Source organism: Amaranthus tricolor, chromosome 6, assembly GCF_026212465.1.
Source record: "Amaranthus tricolor cultivar Red isolate AtriRed21 chromosome 6, ASM2621246v1, whole genome shotgun sequence".
Taxonomy (NCBI): domain Eukaryota; kingdom Viridiplantae; phylum Streptophyta; class Magnoliopsida; order Caryophyllales; family Amaranthaceae; genus Amaranthus; species Amaranthus tricolor.
Window position 1 is genome coordinate 21293232 of NC_080052.1, and position 17821 is coordinate 21311052.

Consider the following 17821-nt stretch of genomic DNA (forward strand, 5'->3'; position numbering starts at 1 on the left):
GCTTCGAATTCCCCATTCACTTGTTCGACTATTAGTTAGGAGTCGGAGAAAGTGGATAATACTTTAGCCCCGGCTTCATAGCAGATTTTGAGCCCCATGAGTAATGCCTCGTACTCTGGTTCATTATTGGAGGCCGCGAACTCGAATCTGCCCGCTCTTTCCATACGGACCCCGGCGGAAGATACAATCAGAAGCCCGGCTCCGCTTGCTGATTGCGTTGAGGACTCATCTACATACAATCTCCATTCTTGATTAGGTTAAGGATGATGAGGGATAGTGCTCTCGGCAATGAAGTCAGCCAGGGCTTGGGCTTTGATTGCTGTCCGCGGCTCATATTCAATGTCGAAATCTGCAAGTTGATTAGCCCAATCAGTGACGCGACTCGATTTGTTTTTCCCTTCCAGAATCTTTTTCAAAGGTTGGCTGGTCCGGACAATGATCTGGTGGGATTGGAAGTATGCTTTCAATTTCCTGCTTGTCATCACGATTGCAAATAAGACCTTCTCTACTTCGCTATAGTTTCCCTCTGAGCCTCGGAATGCATGGCTCACATAGTATATTGGGAGTTGCTTCTTTTCTCTTTCTGCGACTAGTACTCCCGACAACGAGTATTCGGAGATAGAGTCGTATAGGACTAGCTTTTCCCCGTTGATTGGGTTTGGCACGGTGAGGAGGGAGTTTACAAAGAAAAAAGTGTTGCTGAAGATGTCAATAATGTGGTCGATGTCAATGAGGATGTAGTAAATCGTGTTGATGGGTATGAGACAGATGATGAGAATGTCGATGAGGATGTGGATCGTGTTGATGAGATGATAGAGGGAGTCGAGGATGAGTTAGAAAAACGTCCTCGTGTTTTTGACTTGTTGACAGAGGCTTCTCAAAGACCTTTGTACACTGGATGTAGAAAGTTCACCAAACTAACAACAGTGTTGACAATTTTCAACATTAAGTCAAAGTTCAATTGGAATGACGCTAGTTTCACAATGTTATTAGAAGCGTTAGGTGAGATGCTTCCTGAGGGAATGAACTTCAAAAGTCAATGTATTATGCCAAAAAGCTCATGTGTCCTTTCGGCTTAGAGTACTAGAAGATTCATACGTGTCCGAATGATTGTGTATTGTTGAAACAGTTATAAAACGTCTCTGTTAAAAATTTATTATTTTAATAAGTAAAATGAATTTGTCATTTTAAAAGTAAAATTTTACCTACGATATTTATTTTAGTCAAATGTATTTCGTAAACTAAAAAAAAAATATAAAAAAAATAAAGCTTTTCATAAGCTTTCACGTGAAAACCCATCCCCAACATATGTTCAAATCCTTCCTCTTCATTCTTTCAAAAGGAAGACTCATAAACCCCTCCCTTATCTTCTCTATTCTCTACCTTTATCTCTTCCACAACTTTCACCTATTCTTTCAACCTTCATAGGGACATCTTTAGGAAGGAAAATACATCTAGTACTATCACCATCTCCATCCCCTTTGTGTTTGAAGTTGGATTTTAAATCTCTATTGAGGGATTTGCTCATCAAGGTAATCCATAAACTATTTTATTCAAGTATAAATTAGTAAAGCTTTAAAGTTTAATTTGAGTAATTGATTTTATATTGCAAATTCATTTGATTTATGATTATGATTAATTTGATTATGATATCAAATTAGGTTTCTAGTATCACATTGAGTTTCTTATTAAGTTTTGGGTTCTCTTTGAGTTCTAATTCATGTGGTAGTATTTGATTAGTGGTTGCGATTGGGAGTTTTGATTCATCTTCAAACTTTAAGAGTAAAGTTCATTTAGAGTTCTTAAAAATCAGATTCTGACCTTACTATTCTTGACTGATTTAGAGCCTTTTCTAGTCATTTCTGGGTTCTCGTGTCTTCTTGATATTTGTAGAGCTTCCAGTCGCGATCACGTAGGCACTTGAATCGCCCCAAGACGAGTTCGTATGAGAGTTATGTTCAAAACAGTGACATACCAGCAGGCTGTCATGAAAATCAATACTGAACCTTCTGTTTTGGCTATTTTGGGATAGTTTTGATTGTTTTTGGGTTCTGGTGTCTTCGTGAGATTTGTAGAGCTTCGAGTCATGGTCGTGTGGGCACTTGAATCACCCCAAAATGAGTTCGTATGAGAGAGTTATGACCAAATTACTAACAAGTGTCCTGTTCTGGTACTAAAATGGAATTTATTATGTGGGATTAGGAAGTATAAAATAAATTGGAGGTTTAAGGTTATTTATTAGATAATTGAGATTAATTTAGGGTTATTATTTTTCTTTTATGGATTGGTAATGTTGGGTTATGGATCTTATTTGAATAATATGAGTGTTTGGTTGAAGTATAAAATTTGAGAACATATGAATTGCTTGGTATTTTAAATGATGATGAATTGATTTATTTCTTAAGTAATGATTGTGATTTCAAAAAGAAAATTTAGTGAATTCTTGTTTTGTTTTATATTGAAATGTTCGACATTAAAAAATGTCCTTTTTTGGGAATTGGCAACGGATATTTATATCTGGATTGTTGTGAAATCCTATAGCTTGATAATAGGTAATGGTTATTCAGATCGGTCTCGAGCCCCCGATCCCGTTTCGTTCTTGCAAGAACTGAATTTTCGGTGATGACGATCACCCGTATTCTCAGGATTTAGATCAAGCCTACTTCCTGACGGTCCATTATATTCCCACATTTTAAACTGTTATTACGTTATTGTTTTTAATGAGTTTTCAATAAATATGTTTGGTATATAAAGTTTTGTTGTTGTAACACCCCGTAATTTATCGGGTTTAGAAATAAGTAAAATATAATAAAATAAAGTATAACAAAATAAAATAAATAAGTAATATCAAATTATACTACTTTATATAGTTAATTATAAATAATAAAGTAGGTTTAATTCTAACGGTAACAAGTTTTATTGCGTACGTTGTTATCGCGTAGGGTTCTTTTTCCGATTTAACATTCTTATAATAAATAGAATAATTATTAACAAAGTATATATATATATATATATATATATATATATATATATATATATATATATATATATATATATATATATATATATATATATATATATATATATATATATATATATATATATATATATATATATATATATATATATATATATATATGTGTGTGTGTGTGTGTGTGTGTGTGTATAAGGGGAATTTGAGAAGGCAGCCGGTTGTGGGGAAGTATGGGAGGAGTTTTGTAACTCCTCTCATAATTGTGTATTAGGCATAATTAAGATGGGTCCTTAATTCCTTATTAATTCTCAAGCATTTCAAGCATCCTTAATCATCATTTTAATCATCTCTTGAACATAAAAAAATTAAGAAAAAATTTCTTCTCCTCTGCTCCTTTTTTGTTTTCGGCATTCTCAAAAAAAAAAAAAAAAAAACTTTGTTGTTCAATCCAATCTTTTGTTCAAAGGGTAAGTTTAGTTGAATTGTTATTTATAAATTTTACTCATAAGATTTCTAACGTGAAATATATTTTATGTATGATGATATCCTATGACTTTTAGGAGGATTGAATATATTTTCTTTTATATATAATTTTCTCTACTAATCCTTTAATAAACTTCAATTTTGTTAAAAGGATTGAGTTATGTTTCTAATTTATATTCTTTAGCAAAGTTTAATTTGTTAAAAGAATTAAGTTAATATTGATATTTAAATAAATTTCTTTTATGATTTACATTTCTCTAACTAAATTACAATTTGTTAGTAGGAATTTAAATGGTATGGATCAAGTAATATAGTCATCTAAGAGTTATAAATCCTTTAGCAAAATTGGATTTGCTTGAAGGATTGTGTATTTATATATATATATATATATATATATGTCTTGATTCAAGAAGGATGATTTTTGTTTTATGATTCTCTATAAAATTTTAATTTGTTAAGAGAATTAATTATTTAATTTAATTATCATAATTTGTGGAGTTTTAAGTCTGTTGAAGATCTTATGGATGGACCTATTCTTTTTATTTTGATGACTCTTATGCTTTGATGATGTGGTTTTTGTGTAATGAATATATATAAAATAATAATAGCAACAATAATAACGTAATGGGAGTTCCGGACAGCAGCTGATGTCGGTATTGGTGCCGATTCGGAAAACGTTAGTCGTTTCCGTTATTGGTTTATGTATCCGATGTGTTAAAAAAAAAAAGAAAAACTCGTTAAACGCTTGAAATAATTAAAATTAGTAATTGGATGTTAGAAATTATGAAATTTGGTACCTAAAGTAATTGATGCATTCCGGACGCAGTGGTGAAGTCAGATTTTTCATTTGAATTTTCTAAACTGTCCGAAATGGCCAATAAACTTTCTGGTCAGAAATTAAATTTGAAATCTTTGGAAATTGGATGAAAACATTTAAAATTATCAAGTCTTAGTAATATCTTAGTAGTATGGAGTGGATTAAATTTGTAAACACATTCTAATACGTGACCATTTTGTGTGTGTTATTTAGGACCTCGATTCATAAGAGGGCGAAATTCTTATCGTGCTTAAACGTTGTTTGGTTGCAGTAAAAGAATTGGTGGATGAATTAGGAAGTTGAGTCGAAGCTTTACAAGAGTAATAATGGCGTCTTTTACTGTTCTGAAACTTGAAAGCAAGAGAAGACGAATAAGAAAAATTGTTGGACTCCATGGAAAGCCCTAAAGAAGAAAAGAAGGTTCCAGAGGAGAATGAAGGAACATTCTTGTTGATGGTTGTGAGCAAAGAATAACGGATTGCTGCTGAAGCATTGAAGGAGACAATACACTGAAATCAGAAATCGAATAAATTTTGCGCCTCACTTTATAATTTGGTGGCCACTGGCCAGAACCGGGTTCTCTTCTTCAACAAATTAATATCGCGGAATAATAAATTATGGACTAGGGTGTTATGTTTGAATATTTAATTTGTATTAAATATAAATAAGAAGTATTATTTCGTTTATACAAAAGATTAAGACTGTAAATAAGAAAACGAAATATTAACTTAAATTTAAATAATAGAAAACAAAATAAACTTACTATCTTCAATATTAGAAAAAAATAAAAAATTTTAATTTCCTAAATAACAAATAAATATTAGTTTTAAATATTTTATTTTTTTTAATTTTTATTTCCTACACTTACTCGCCTCTTAATGAGGAATTTTTTTAGGTTCTATACATTTGGCGCCACTATAAGGATGGATTTTTCTCTAAAAAATGTCACAAATTTTCATTTAAGACATTTCATTATAACATAATACTATTTGACCTAAACAACTCAATTATATTAATGGATATATTTAGTTCAATATTTATTTGAAGTGTTTAAGCAAAAAAATATATATATAAATTTTAAAATAAGCAATGTTTCTAAATAATTCCCAAAGTAAGCACTTTTTTTTTCCCAAAGTTGAGGTTTGGGTTGTTCGTTGTTACTAAGAGCGAATAAAGAGGGCTGGTCAAAAAAGCCAAGTACTTTGTTCATTGTTATTAACAGTGAACAAAGATTTTTCTTGGTCAAACCTTTGTATGCTGTTACTAACAGCATACAAAGGTTCAACCTTATTTGACCAGGTTTCCTTTGTTCGTTGTTAACTACAAAGGCTTGGTGAAAAAAACCAAAGTCTTTGTTTGTTGTTACCAACAGCAAACAATCCAAACCTCAATTCTAGAAAAAATGTGCTTACTTTGGAAAATAAGTTCAAGCGTTGTTTATTTTATGATTTTTTTATAATTTTTTTTGCTTAATTCATTCAAATTTTCTTATTTAATGTTTAACATAAATTTTCAAATGAAGCGGTTTTACGGTAAGCCAATTGCATTTGTGCTGGTTCAATGTACACTTACAGTCTTAAAATGGTCACTTATAACTTTGGAGAAATCTTAAAACGACAAATTATAACCTTCAATTGGTCATTTACTGTATTATATTGATCACGTCTTATATAATATTATAAAGTGATAACTTCTAATCTTAAAGTGACTAGTTATAATATTAAATGATTACTTTTATAGTATGAACATTATCACTTATAACTTTAAAATAATCACTTAAATTTTAATATGATTTTTTTAAGACAATAAACTAATTACATCTTGACGAAATTTTACAGAACTTTCTAAATGTTTAATACGTCATTTTAGAGGTTATAATTAACATTTGAATATTAAATTAGCCACAATTTTAGTTACCCTAATGTATGATTAATTTTATTCAAAGCATCACCCTACTTGTTTTAAAAGTTACAATTTTAAAGTAAATCAATTTAAACACAAAATCTTATTTTCGAAAGGCACGCTTTCAACTGAATGGAAATCGTTTAATATCTATCTTCACCAAGTAAAACTTCTCTACAATTGTAAATTTGAAGGCAATCACAAAGTAAATTACTTCGTTAGACAAAACAAACAACACCCACAAAATTGGAACACCATTGGAAATTTGGAATTGGAGATTACCAAGTACAAAAATCACAGAATTTTAAGCTGATTTATGGAAATCATTCTTCAGATTATGTTTTGTGGATCACTCAAAGACAATACGTACTCAGATTATACAATTAATATTCATTCCTATAGTTGCATCAGAGATTCCACTAAACTGAAGATTCCAATTGGGAGTGAAATTTAGAAACAACAAAAATAAAATGAATTACATCACCTTTGAATCCAATCTGGGAGGATAAGCCATACACAAGTAACCTCAAATACTTGATTTAAAAGAAAAGCAATAACATCTGAAACAAATAGCTGGCTCGATGCACACAGCATACTGAATAATAAGGTATTGCATGGGAAGATTATTTACCTCACTAGAGCTGTCTGGAGTAAACCATCGTAACAACACTCCAAGATGAACAACAGCAGGTATCAACTTGAAAAGTAAAGGCGTCGTCACCTGAAATAACAAAGTATGAGCGCAAAAAATAAAACTCTAAAAAGCACATCAAGCAGTAGATCACCCAATTCACATTAATCCATAACCTTGGCTTCAGCCAACAAATATGCAAACTTACCAAACTCAGAGCTGTTGTGCCAAGCAACAGTAAATAAACTTTTCCCTGCAAGAGAGAATTTCATCATTATGTTAAGCAAGAGGAATTAGAAACTTAAGGGGAGAAGAAAGCGTAAAGGTATAACCAGTTCATCCACCATTCCTGAGACACAGGAGAGCTAGTGAACAGAATGGTCTTAATAATCATATATTTCGCAAGTCGAAGTCATTAGCAATAAAAAATCAGTTTCCAAGGAAGGAACAGAAGATAGAAAACATGCGCTAACCCCAACAAGATGCAAATTAGAAGCACGGCTAAGAAGAACAAAAGCAAATTCTCCAATTTGCGCCAAGGACATCCCAACCTGTTACCAAAAGTTAAAAATTACTTTTATTTTAAGCCAAATCGATATCATTTAAAAAAATGATTTGCAATATCCTGAAATCCAAAGTACATAAGGAAATCTTACAAGAAGCGAAGTTTTGTTATTGTAACCAAATGCTTTGACTACTATAGCAACCACGATAGTTTTTATGATAATCACTAATATGACAGCTGCCAGCAAGATATCAACATGATTCCAGAGAAAATGAACATGAATCAGCATCCCAATGCTTGCGAGAAAAAGAGCAGCAAAGAAGTTTCGTATAGGCTCAATCTGCAAAGTATGCATACCATATATAAAGTAAGATTCTAAACATAAAGTATTCTCAAAATAAATCAAGTACAGAGGCACTAAAGAAGTTGTCAGTCATACACCACTTAAAAATTAACCAGCACAATTTTATGGAAGAAAGGAGTTTCGAGCTCATCTTTAGGCATAGAAGCAATATCATATAATCCAAAAATCTTGCCTGTTCAAGTGTATGCTGAGCAAGATCAGTAGTTGAAATCATAACTCCAGCAGCAAAGGATCCAAGTTCAAGACTTAGACCAAGCTTATCGCTACACTGATAAGACAAAACCCAAGTCAAAAAATAGATAAAACTGGTTAAAAACTCGCATCATGGAGCATCTACATACAAATCACAGCAAAAAGTAAAAAGATGGCATTATGTTAATCAAGATACAACAATGGAGTACTAATTCATGAACTTAAAGATGAAACCGTCAAGTCAACAAACTCAGAGGTCAGCCAACTTTTCAGCTCTTTATTTATCCGAATGTTTTCATTGCTTACAGATTATTTTTTGAAAGAAAATTTTTAAAACTAAAATTGATAAAAAAAAAAAACGTATTTGAGGTCAATGTCACAAAAAAACATAGAAAAGTTTGACAATTTTATCAATTGAAAAGGATTCATTATAATATATTGATGTTGATCATAAATTAATGATTTTACATCCCGAAATTCCCATGGAAAGCGTGACGGAAGACCATGAGATTGTGGGATGAAGATCATAAAACTTGGCCTTTTCATTAGAAGTTCTACAAATAGTCACTTTTGACTGCAGTCATCATCGTTTAAATTCTTTACCATATTGAAGTCAGTGCAAAGTGATTTCGATCATGGTCGCGGTAACCGTAGTTTTCATGGTAAATGTGGATGGTTTTGTGGCCTATATTTTGGGCACGGTAAGCTCAAAACCTTCATAATATGATGATTCCATGATATTTTTCACAATACTAGAACCACCCTTAGACTTTTGAAAAATTAAATTAACCAGGTAGTTTTTCCTATCTATATGCCCCAAAAACTTTTGGGGTATAAGTGCAATTCTTTTCAACTTTGACAGTTCCAACAAGGAGAAAAGAACCAAAAAAACAATAAATTCAACCAGAAAGCACAAAAATACGATTGCAATATCAAATTTAGCACTCATTATAGGGAAACTGAGGCTAACCCAGGCCACAAGCAAGCAGAAAGCCACGTATGCCAGTTGATCATTTGTCTGCACACGTAATAATACAATCAAATGAGGACATAAAGAAAGATCCAATCAAAAACTACATTGATTAGATACTGAATTGCTTACTTGAGAGGAAAGACTTATCATCAACTTAAGGAACCGTGGTACAAGAGTTCGAGTCAATATCCACAAAATGGACAAGAAGGAGATCAAAGTGAGTAACCTGGAAACACATAATATCAATTAAACAATAAGAAAATTACCATTAATCTAAGATGGATTTGAAAATCTTTATACGGCCCCAATCTCTCAGTAGCACCCAGACATTAAATGAAATAGAGTATGCAAATGACGAACATCATTTGATTGTGATCATTAAAGAGTCACAACGTTTCGCCTTTCACCAAACCATAACTTGTAATTATTCTAGACTCAATACATGAACTTAATTAGGCATTATAAGAGTCGTCAACCATACTAAAAGGTCTTCTTAACTAACAGAAAACAATGATAACCTAAGGCAGGGTGGTATAATGAAAAACAAGAAGCAAAAGAACTTGCGGTAGCCCATAATGGTGTAGGAATGCTTGAGTTCCTAAGTTGCACTCAATTGGAGGATTGTAAAAGGGGTTTTCAATCAAGCAGCTAATAGGAAAGTAGGAAACCAGGAATGGTATAAAAATGAATGTACCACTAATGCGCAATCAATCATATGACATAGCAATTTCCAAGCAGTTACCCATTCGATTGGTGGGCAGCTAATCTTTTGAGGATGAGGGACTTCATAATTTCAAGTCTGATTTGAGAGGTCATAAAAAGCAGAACATCTAAATGCTTCATAGACGCAAATTGATGATTCGACAATCATATAAATAAAAAAGGTGATATGCTATACCAAAAAAATGAGCAAAACTCAGAAAGAGGAATATGGAATTTAGATCTTCACCATCACAAACCATCAATCTACTACAACTACTTCCTTATTCCCTATATAATATGTTGATGGCATCATGCCGAGACATCAAAATTGCCTCATAAACATCCATTGAATATAAAGTGATTACCACCAAATCATGAACGAATATAGAATTTCATCAAGCGACCATGTAAAACATACTTACGATTTTGACATGGAAATAACACCCTGAAGAACAACGGAGGTACCACCAAGTACTGGTAAGAAAGCAAAGAGCAAACCCACAGTACAGTCCTAGCATCATAGAAAAATTAATTATTAGAAGCACAAGACTGCATGATAAAAATTTTAAGTGATATTAGTTGACTAAAAACAAAAAATCCCCATTGTCCCCCGGTCCCATCCCTTCCTAAATCAAAGTACATTGACAAGCAGCTTCCTAAATCAAAACATAGCTGTAGATGACATTGACAGGAATAAGCCAACAAAAACGCCTTCAGAAGTTTTAGCACCACATAACTGTAATAACATAAAGCAGCTTCATTAAAAAACCATTCACAAGGCCTCCCCTCTTAAGAAGGTATATGCAAATCACACAACAGGTAACACAGATACACAACTTGAAGTGTATTAATACAAGATAATACGTGTCCACCATTAATTTGGTTAGGAGAGAACCAGGGCACAATTGGAAGGCAGTCAAGAAAGGTAAATAAGGGTGAACCTGCATAAAGCTTGCATATATATTGATGCTTTCTGATCCTTCTTGAGATAAAATAACTTTCTCTATCCTGCATTTATCTTTCCATTTAAAATGGACAGAAATAAAGAATATTTTATAAAGTGAAAAATGAATTGAGCTGAAAGTTGAGATAGAAAATCTCGGAATGTAGAGGGAGAAAATGATGCTTTATGTGCCAAAGAAAGTGACTCGAAAAAAGGAAATGGTTATGGGACATAAATATGAGACAGTCACGAAGAGAGTATATTTATAAAAAGAAGGGTACATGTCTTGTAAATTAGATCCTAAAAAGGAAGTTGCCCTACAAGTCACAACACCATGATCCAATAAGAAAACTACATTAATACAAAGGTTATCAATTGAAAGGTAATTTCCTAAGGAGTTGGCGGATAAGAGCACTCCTCCCTAACCAAAATATTTTACGCCATGACTTCTCATTATTCCCACCAAATAACCTAATAATACGACTGGATTCTAGATCTCAAAAACTCTACATAAAACTCCTATAAGCTAACACACAGGCCACAGCTTTAGCAAGTAAAAACAAGAGGGAAACAAATGATATATTGCAAACACAAGTTATACAACAAGTCAACAACAAATGATTTCTTAAATATAACTGGTTAAAGCATATATTATCACGGAAAATGTTACTTGTTCAGTTCAGAAAAATCCAAAGTATGATTCATCCCATAAGATATGATTCTAATGAGAGATTAATAGCATCTCAACACAACCAGAAAGAAAAGAAAATGCCTTCTTTAAAAAGACAAATATAATAGAAAGCATCCTGAAAACACATGCACAACCCACCTTATTATAAAAAGTAATATAGCAAAATTTTCTTCTCTAACTATATATGATGGTGAGAATCACCGGCAATCAAAATTTACCAAATGCAGTATGAAAATATATAATCATGTAGCCTACTTTTAATACTAGGTGACAATGTAAAAAAAGGTACATAATCTGACCATCAATCATCCACAAATCTAAAGCTTCACCACCAAAAGTGGGAAAAATATTAGCAGACAAAATCAAAGGGTACGTTCTATGAAAATCTCTATGTAAGACCTAGGTGATAAAATAGTAGTGCAAGTAAAATCCAAGGTGTTCGCTACTCTGAATGATGAATCTATAGGGTTAATAATCCACAACACAGCATTACACTTAAGACCTTTGGAGATGCGGTAAGGCCCAAACTAAAGATAGCAGAATTCAAATGTAAGGATAGAAAAGACATACAGATGCAGTTACTCCACGGAGAAACATGAACAGGAAAATTAGGGATACGCCCCCCAAAATAGCCACAGCCCGAACCACGCGCAACTGTCGTTTTTATATATGAGACTAGTCAGAGAATGATCACATTGAAGTTTAGATGAAAACAACCAACAGAAAGTTAATTTATACCTTGGCTGCAGAGAACTCCAAGCCCAGAGCAAATAAGAGAAAAATTACACCAAATTGAGCCACTGTCTCAACCTGCAGAAACAAAACAATAGCATGCACGTTAAAATTAGACGTGCCACATTGCACAGTGAGACAAGAAAAAAAACAATAATTTCTATCCATCATAAAATGTTCCTTTAAGTTATAAAATGTGACTCACAATTATGTCAATCAAAGGTTACATGGGAAAACATTCTGAGACTTAAATTTTGGTAAAAAAACCAGAAGAACCCTGATCATAAATAATACATACCATAACACCCCTGAATTTCCAACCCCTACAGGAGGAGATTCAAGTGTTACGCATTCTGATTTTACCTCACCCCTCCGCTACCTTCTTCCATGGCATAACATAGCTATATATACAAATAATATATATATTCCATAGAGATAAGGAAACAAACCAATATACAACTTTTATTTTGTTGCAAATAGGATCTTCAATATGCATACCTGCACCATTTCAGTTACGAAACTGAAGCCCCCAGGTCCAATAATAGATCCTGCCAATAGATAACCAGTGATGACCTGCAATTTATGGGGTCCTGTAACTGTTGAGAATGACAATACTTTTGCTTTGACTTTTTATATGGCAATATAATAATAAAATTCAACACGAATGATGGAAATGTTTCATCCCACCATTAATGGAAATCGCCCTCTAACTTGTTTACATATTTTGTAAAGATACTCACCTTCAGCATTCTTTATAATTTTTAATTAAACTTAACATGTACAGTCGCAAAATCCTCAAAGAATTTGATAATCCCTTCAAGAATATCAAACTATTCAACCACACAACCAATATCTCATCCCACCATTAATGATTTCCACAAGAAGCTCCTAATTCAATCATGAATATCAAAATACTTGATATTTCACCAATATACCACATGAATTAGAACACAAAGAGAACCCAAATGAATCCAACCTCAACACTTGAATTAATTACCCAATTTATTTCATAGCTTCTAGTTCCACTTTATAAATCTCGTATTAGTACCATTTCAGGACATATCATTACTAAAATAGACATAACTCACTCATACGGAAACCAAATCAGACGATTTAAGTGGCTACGCGACCATTACTCAGAGCTCTACTATTCTTATTAAGACACTAAAACCCAGTAACAATTAGAACGATTCCAAAATAGCCAAAACAAAAGGTTCATTATGGATTTTCAAGACAGCCTGCTAGTATTTCACTACTTTGAACCTAACTCTCTCATATAAACTCATTTTGGAGCGATTCAAGTGTCCACGTGATCGCGACTCGAAGCTCTACAAATCTCATGAAGACACCAAAATCCCAAAACGACTTTAACTATTTCAAAAACAGCAACACAATTCGGACAGAACAAAACGGAACCTCATTGTCATCTTTATGACAGTCTACTAGTATTTTGGACATAATTTCCTCATACGAACTCATCTCGGGGTGATTCAAGTGCCCACACGACCGCGACTTAAAGTTCTACAATTCTCAAGAAGACATAAGAACCCAAAAACAATCAGAACCATCCCCAAAATAGCCAAACAGAAAGTTCAGTTTATGAACTGAAATTTCAGAATATCAAATACTCAATTTGATACTAGAACTCAAATAACCCAAATAACCAGTTCAAATCTGTGAGCTGTTGAGTTGGTAATTGGCAATGTTTGCTAGACTATTGATGGTTAACTTTCATTAATATTTATGTCGGTTAGTTTTGTTGGCACCAATACTACAATTTTTTTAGTAATTACTAAAAATAGTTTACATTAAAATAGACTAGTCCCTAGCTATTATCTTTTCCTCCAGTGAGAAGTATAGATGTTGATTCAAAGGTGTGAGATGCGGCAGCTTTGTTTTGAAGCATAATGATTAGTTGTAAGGATTAAAGTATTCCACCATGTTGGCGAAGGTTTGTGATTGTGGACTATGTGAAGAATGAAGACATGTCGATTATAAAAGGATGTAGAGCACTATCACAGGGGCACTTTCTGGTTCATTTTTAAGTTCTAAATTAGAAGTGAGATTTTTGGTAGTAACTATTTATCTGTATTGTACATAATGCAGGATAAATATCTCCAGAAGTTGCACTTTTTCAAAAGTGGGATCCCTTTGCCCGAGTTTAGGGAGGTATGCATTATTTTTTGATTGATCAGTCATTCTACATTTCTGGAAGCCCCTTTTGTTGTTTCCTTCCAGATCATGTTGAAATATATCCATTTCAGATACATAATTTTGAAAGTGCTAAGAGGGCTGGAGAGTTGTATGGTTATCCATTGATGATCAAAAGCAAAAGGCTTGCCTATGATGGGCGTGGCAATGCTGTTGCTAAGTCTGACGAAGATATTCCTTCAGCAGTCACTGGTATGTTCAGTATCTAGCTCTGGACTGTTGAATTTCTACCTGACTCTATGGTTGTTTATGAAGAGTCATCATTAAAGAGTTGAAGCACTAATCGATAACATTCAGAATGCGTTTGGTAGTTTAGTGATGTTCTGTGTGTCACCTGAATTATCCTGATAGTAGAAGCTTTGGGTTGGCATTCAACTCCTTGTCGTTCAAGCTTATCAAGTGTAGCAACATCAACATGCTCAATCTCCACAGTCAAAACATCACATCTAACCAATAAAAAGACATATAGGCCATTAAAGATGGAAAGTAAACTGCATAATCGACATGTCTTCATTCTTCACATAGTGCTCTACATCCTTTTATAATCGACATGTCTTCATTCTTCACATAGTCCACAATCACAAACCTTCGCCAACATAGTGGAATACTTTAATCCTTACAACTAAGCATTATGCTTCAAAACAAAGCAGCGCATCTCACACCTTTGAATCAACATCTATACTTCTCACTGGAGGAGAAGATAATAGCTAGGGACTAGTCTATTTTAATGTAAACTATTTTTAGTAATTACTAAAAAAAATGGAGTATTGGTGCCAACAAAAGAAACCGACATAAATATTAATGAAAGTTAACCATCAATAGTCTAGCAAACATTGCCAATTACCAACTCAACAGCTCACAGATCTGAACTGGTTATTAGTAACTGAAGTCATATTAAACTAGATGGAAAACAACAAGGATCATTTTATTACTTAACACCTTCAGAAATGACAATAAAGCAGTAAGAGATAAAAATAATTAATTGAGTTTATTTTTGATTGACTAATTGCTATAAAACTAAGTTAATTATCATCTGAATTGACAGATTCTAATTTGTTTTGATGTTCTTTAAGATGTATATGGTTTTCTGTAATGATGAGCTTGAAATCTATTGAGCTAGCAGCTTGTTAATTATTATTGGAACCCTAAAGATCATGCAATAGAAGCATGATGGCCTAGTATAGAATCAACAAACTCTAGGTATAGCGAATGCCACTAATCTGAAAATCTAGGAGACCGATTCAAATATGAATAAGGTTTGACAGATTCATCAAGGAATAACAATAGCTATTTGACATCATTTTAAAAAATAAAAACAAAAAACTTCCATAAACTGATGTGAATTCTAATGCCTTAAGTTGATCTCAGTTCCCATAGCTATCATTTGTTTTTCTTTATTGGTATTCTTACCATTGTTTTCATTAAATCTAATTACTGTCTGTCTTTTGCTAACCCCTAATGATTATTCAGTGTAGCTCTCATAAAACCCAGAATTTGTAGTTCCAGTCGAAAAAAATCGAATAAACAAATGCCAATTTGAACTTCAATAATCCAAAATCTAATTAACACAATAGAATAAGCTTATGCTAAACATAAAATACAATACCTGAATTATCCTAATAGTAGAAGCTTTGGGTTGGCATTCAACTCCTTGCCGTTCAAGCTTATCAAGTGTAGCAACATCAACATGCTCAATCTCCACAGTCAAAACATCACATCTAACCAATAAAAAGACATATAGGCCATTAAAGATGGAAAGTAAACTGCATAAAGAGGGGGAGTGCGATAAGAACACTAAAAGATAAAACCAACCTCTTTGCAAATTCCTCAACAATGGCACTATCATCAAAACTCCCAACCATATGATAATGTGATAAAGAACTAGCAGGGCAGTTCTCTGAAGGATCTAAAATAGCAACTTTAATTGCCATTTCTGATGCAGCTTTACATAACATACGGCCAAGCTGCCCACCTCCCAAAACACCAACAATCTTCCCAAGAAGATTCCATTGTCTGTTTTCTATCTTCTGTTCCTTCCTTGGAAACTGATTTTTTATTGCTAATGACTTCGACTTGCGAAATATATGATTATTAAGACCATTCTGTTCACTAGCTCTCCTGTGTCTCAGGAATGGTGGATGAATTGGTTATACCTTTACGCTTTCTTCTCCCCATAAGTTTCTAATTCCTCTTGCTTAACATAATGATGAAATTCTCTCTTGCAGGGAAAAGTTTATTTACTGTTGCTTGGCACAACAGCTCTGAGTTTGGTAAGTTTGCATATTTGTTGGCTGAAGCCAAGGTTATGGATTAATGTGAATTGGGTGATCTAATGCTTGGTGTGCTTTTTAGAGTTTTATTTTTTGCGCTCATACTTTGTTATTTCAGGTGACGACGCCTTTACTTTTCAAGTTGATACCTGCTGTTGTAACGCCCCTGAATTTCCAACCCCTTACACGAAAACCAGAAGTCGTGAAGGAAGGGAGGAAATTCGGGTGTTACATAAAAAGAAAAGGGAACATAATTTATATAAACGCTAAAGATTAATTTAAAAGGGTGAGTAAGTGGAAATTTTGGTAGCATCTTTGTTGAAAACTAAGGATGTGTCGAGAATATATATATATTTATAATTGATTAACATGATTAAACTAATCTAAGGCCTATAACGCCTTTCAAAAGAATACGTCACGACGGAATGAATCATCGTCGGCTTCACAAATCATCAACTCTAACGAGAATCGTGGTTCCAGTGTCAACGCATCGATCTGACGGATACTAAAGGAGTATTCTCCCTGCTGTATATCCAAAACTACGCAGCGGATCTATGGATCATACAAGGAGTCACATGGCTCCATACAAAAGAAATTTTACAACCCCAAAAGAAAACTTTACAAGTTTACAGAAGCTAAAAGCATTTAGAAAATTTATACACAACTGTTACGATCGTACTCCGCTCTTTTCCCCAATGCAAAGCAAAAGTAGCTCCTATACCTGTCATGCCAAGTTATGATCCTCCTACTGCTCAACATAATGACCATAGTCAAATGTGTCATAGCAGGAACATCATAAAGAGTCATGAGCAACAACAACAAACACGTACACGTCAGTAATTAATGAACTTATAACAATTAGAGTCATTGAACAAAACTATAGACAACGATATAGTATGACAATAGCGAGTCTACTCATCTGTCTAAACACCTCTATTTCCTCATAATTTTCTCTTTCAAACTACTAATCTCTCGAAGTATATTCAAGGGTGATGGATCTTTTCTCTATTCATGGCATAGTGACACGGCCAAGGGCGTTATCGGCCTCCCGGCGCCCATTGGCAAAGTATGAGCTCATGCCCCCTCCAGCTGACCCTCTCGGATCCTACCTTCGGGAAAACTAACACACTGAGTTACTAAACCAGTGAATAGGCCACCATATTGGGGTTTGCAAGGCCCGCATGGTAACACCTCAGTCAAGGGGCGTTATCGGCCTCCCGGCGCCCAATGACCCAAGCATGCTCATACCCCCCTTACGGTGGTCCCGTCGAACCTCACCTAGGGGACTATTAAATCAACCGGACATAATCCAGTTAAGTCACGCCAACTAATCATACATCAAGGCTCAATAAGTAGGAAATCACTTCGATACCACACACAACCATGATGTGTTCTCTACTATTTAGAAATCTGTTCTCATAGTCTTCTAAT

General features: G+C 33.6%; 2 protein-coding genes across 2 annotated transcripts in view; one reads left to right on the plus strand and one right to left on the minus strand.

Annotated features, from left to right (window-relative positions):
* LOC130815674 (K(+) efflux antiporter 4-like) overlaps positions 1-12658 on the minus strand; it is a 39918-nt gene extending 27260 nt beyond the window's left edge. Inside the window, exons 1-12 of the mRNA XM_057682161.1 lie at positions 12650-12658; positions 12408-12482; positions 11916-11987; positions 11748-11831; positions 9966-10054; positions 8971-9067; positions 8839-8886; positions 7849-7944; positions 7464-7652; positions 7281-7358; positions 7016-7060; positions 6808-6897 (exon numbers count right to left, since the gene is read on the minus strand). Coding sequence (XP_057538144.1) covers positions 6808-6897; positions 7016-7060; positions 7281-7358; positions 7464-7652; positions 7849-7944; positions 8839-8886; positions 8971-9067; positions 9966-10054; positions 11748-11831; positions 11916-11987; positions 12408-12482; positions 12650-12658 — 972 coding nt within the window. The remainder of the gene's footprint in view (positions 1-6807; positions 6898-7015; positions 7061-7280; positions 7359-7463; positions 7653-7848; positions 7945-8838; positions 8887-8970; positions 9068-9965; positions 10055-11747; positions 11832-11915; positions 11988-12407; positions 12483-12649) is intronic.
* A 984-nt stretch (positions 12659-13642) lies between these two features.
* LOC130814719 (phosphoribosylaminoimidazole carboxylase-like) lies at positions 13643-14690 on the plus strand. The gene is made up of 2 exons (XM_057680879.1): positions 13643-14078; positions 14174-14690. Exons 1-2 carry the CDS (start codon positions 14010-14012, stop codon positions 14327-14329), a joined length of 225 nt encoding a protein of 74 aa, XP_057536862.1. The 5' UTR covers positions 13643-14009; the 3' UTR covers positions 14330-14690.
* Positions 14691-17821: the final 3131 nt, after the last annotated feature.

Bases quoted from the DNA above. Each gene is read 5' to 3' on its own strand.
- LOC130814719 (XM_057680879.1), top strand. From the start codon at position 14,010: ATGCAGGATAAATATCTCCAGAAGTTGCACTTTTTCAAAAGTGGGATC. The intron at 14,079-14,173 runs GTATGCATTATT...TATCCATTTCAG, and splicing joins CTTTGCCCGAGTTTAGGGAG to ATACATAATTTTGAAAGTGC.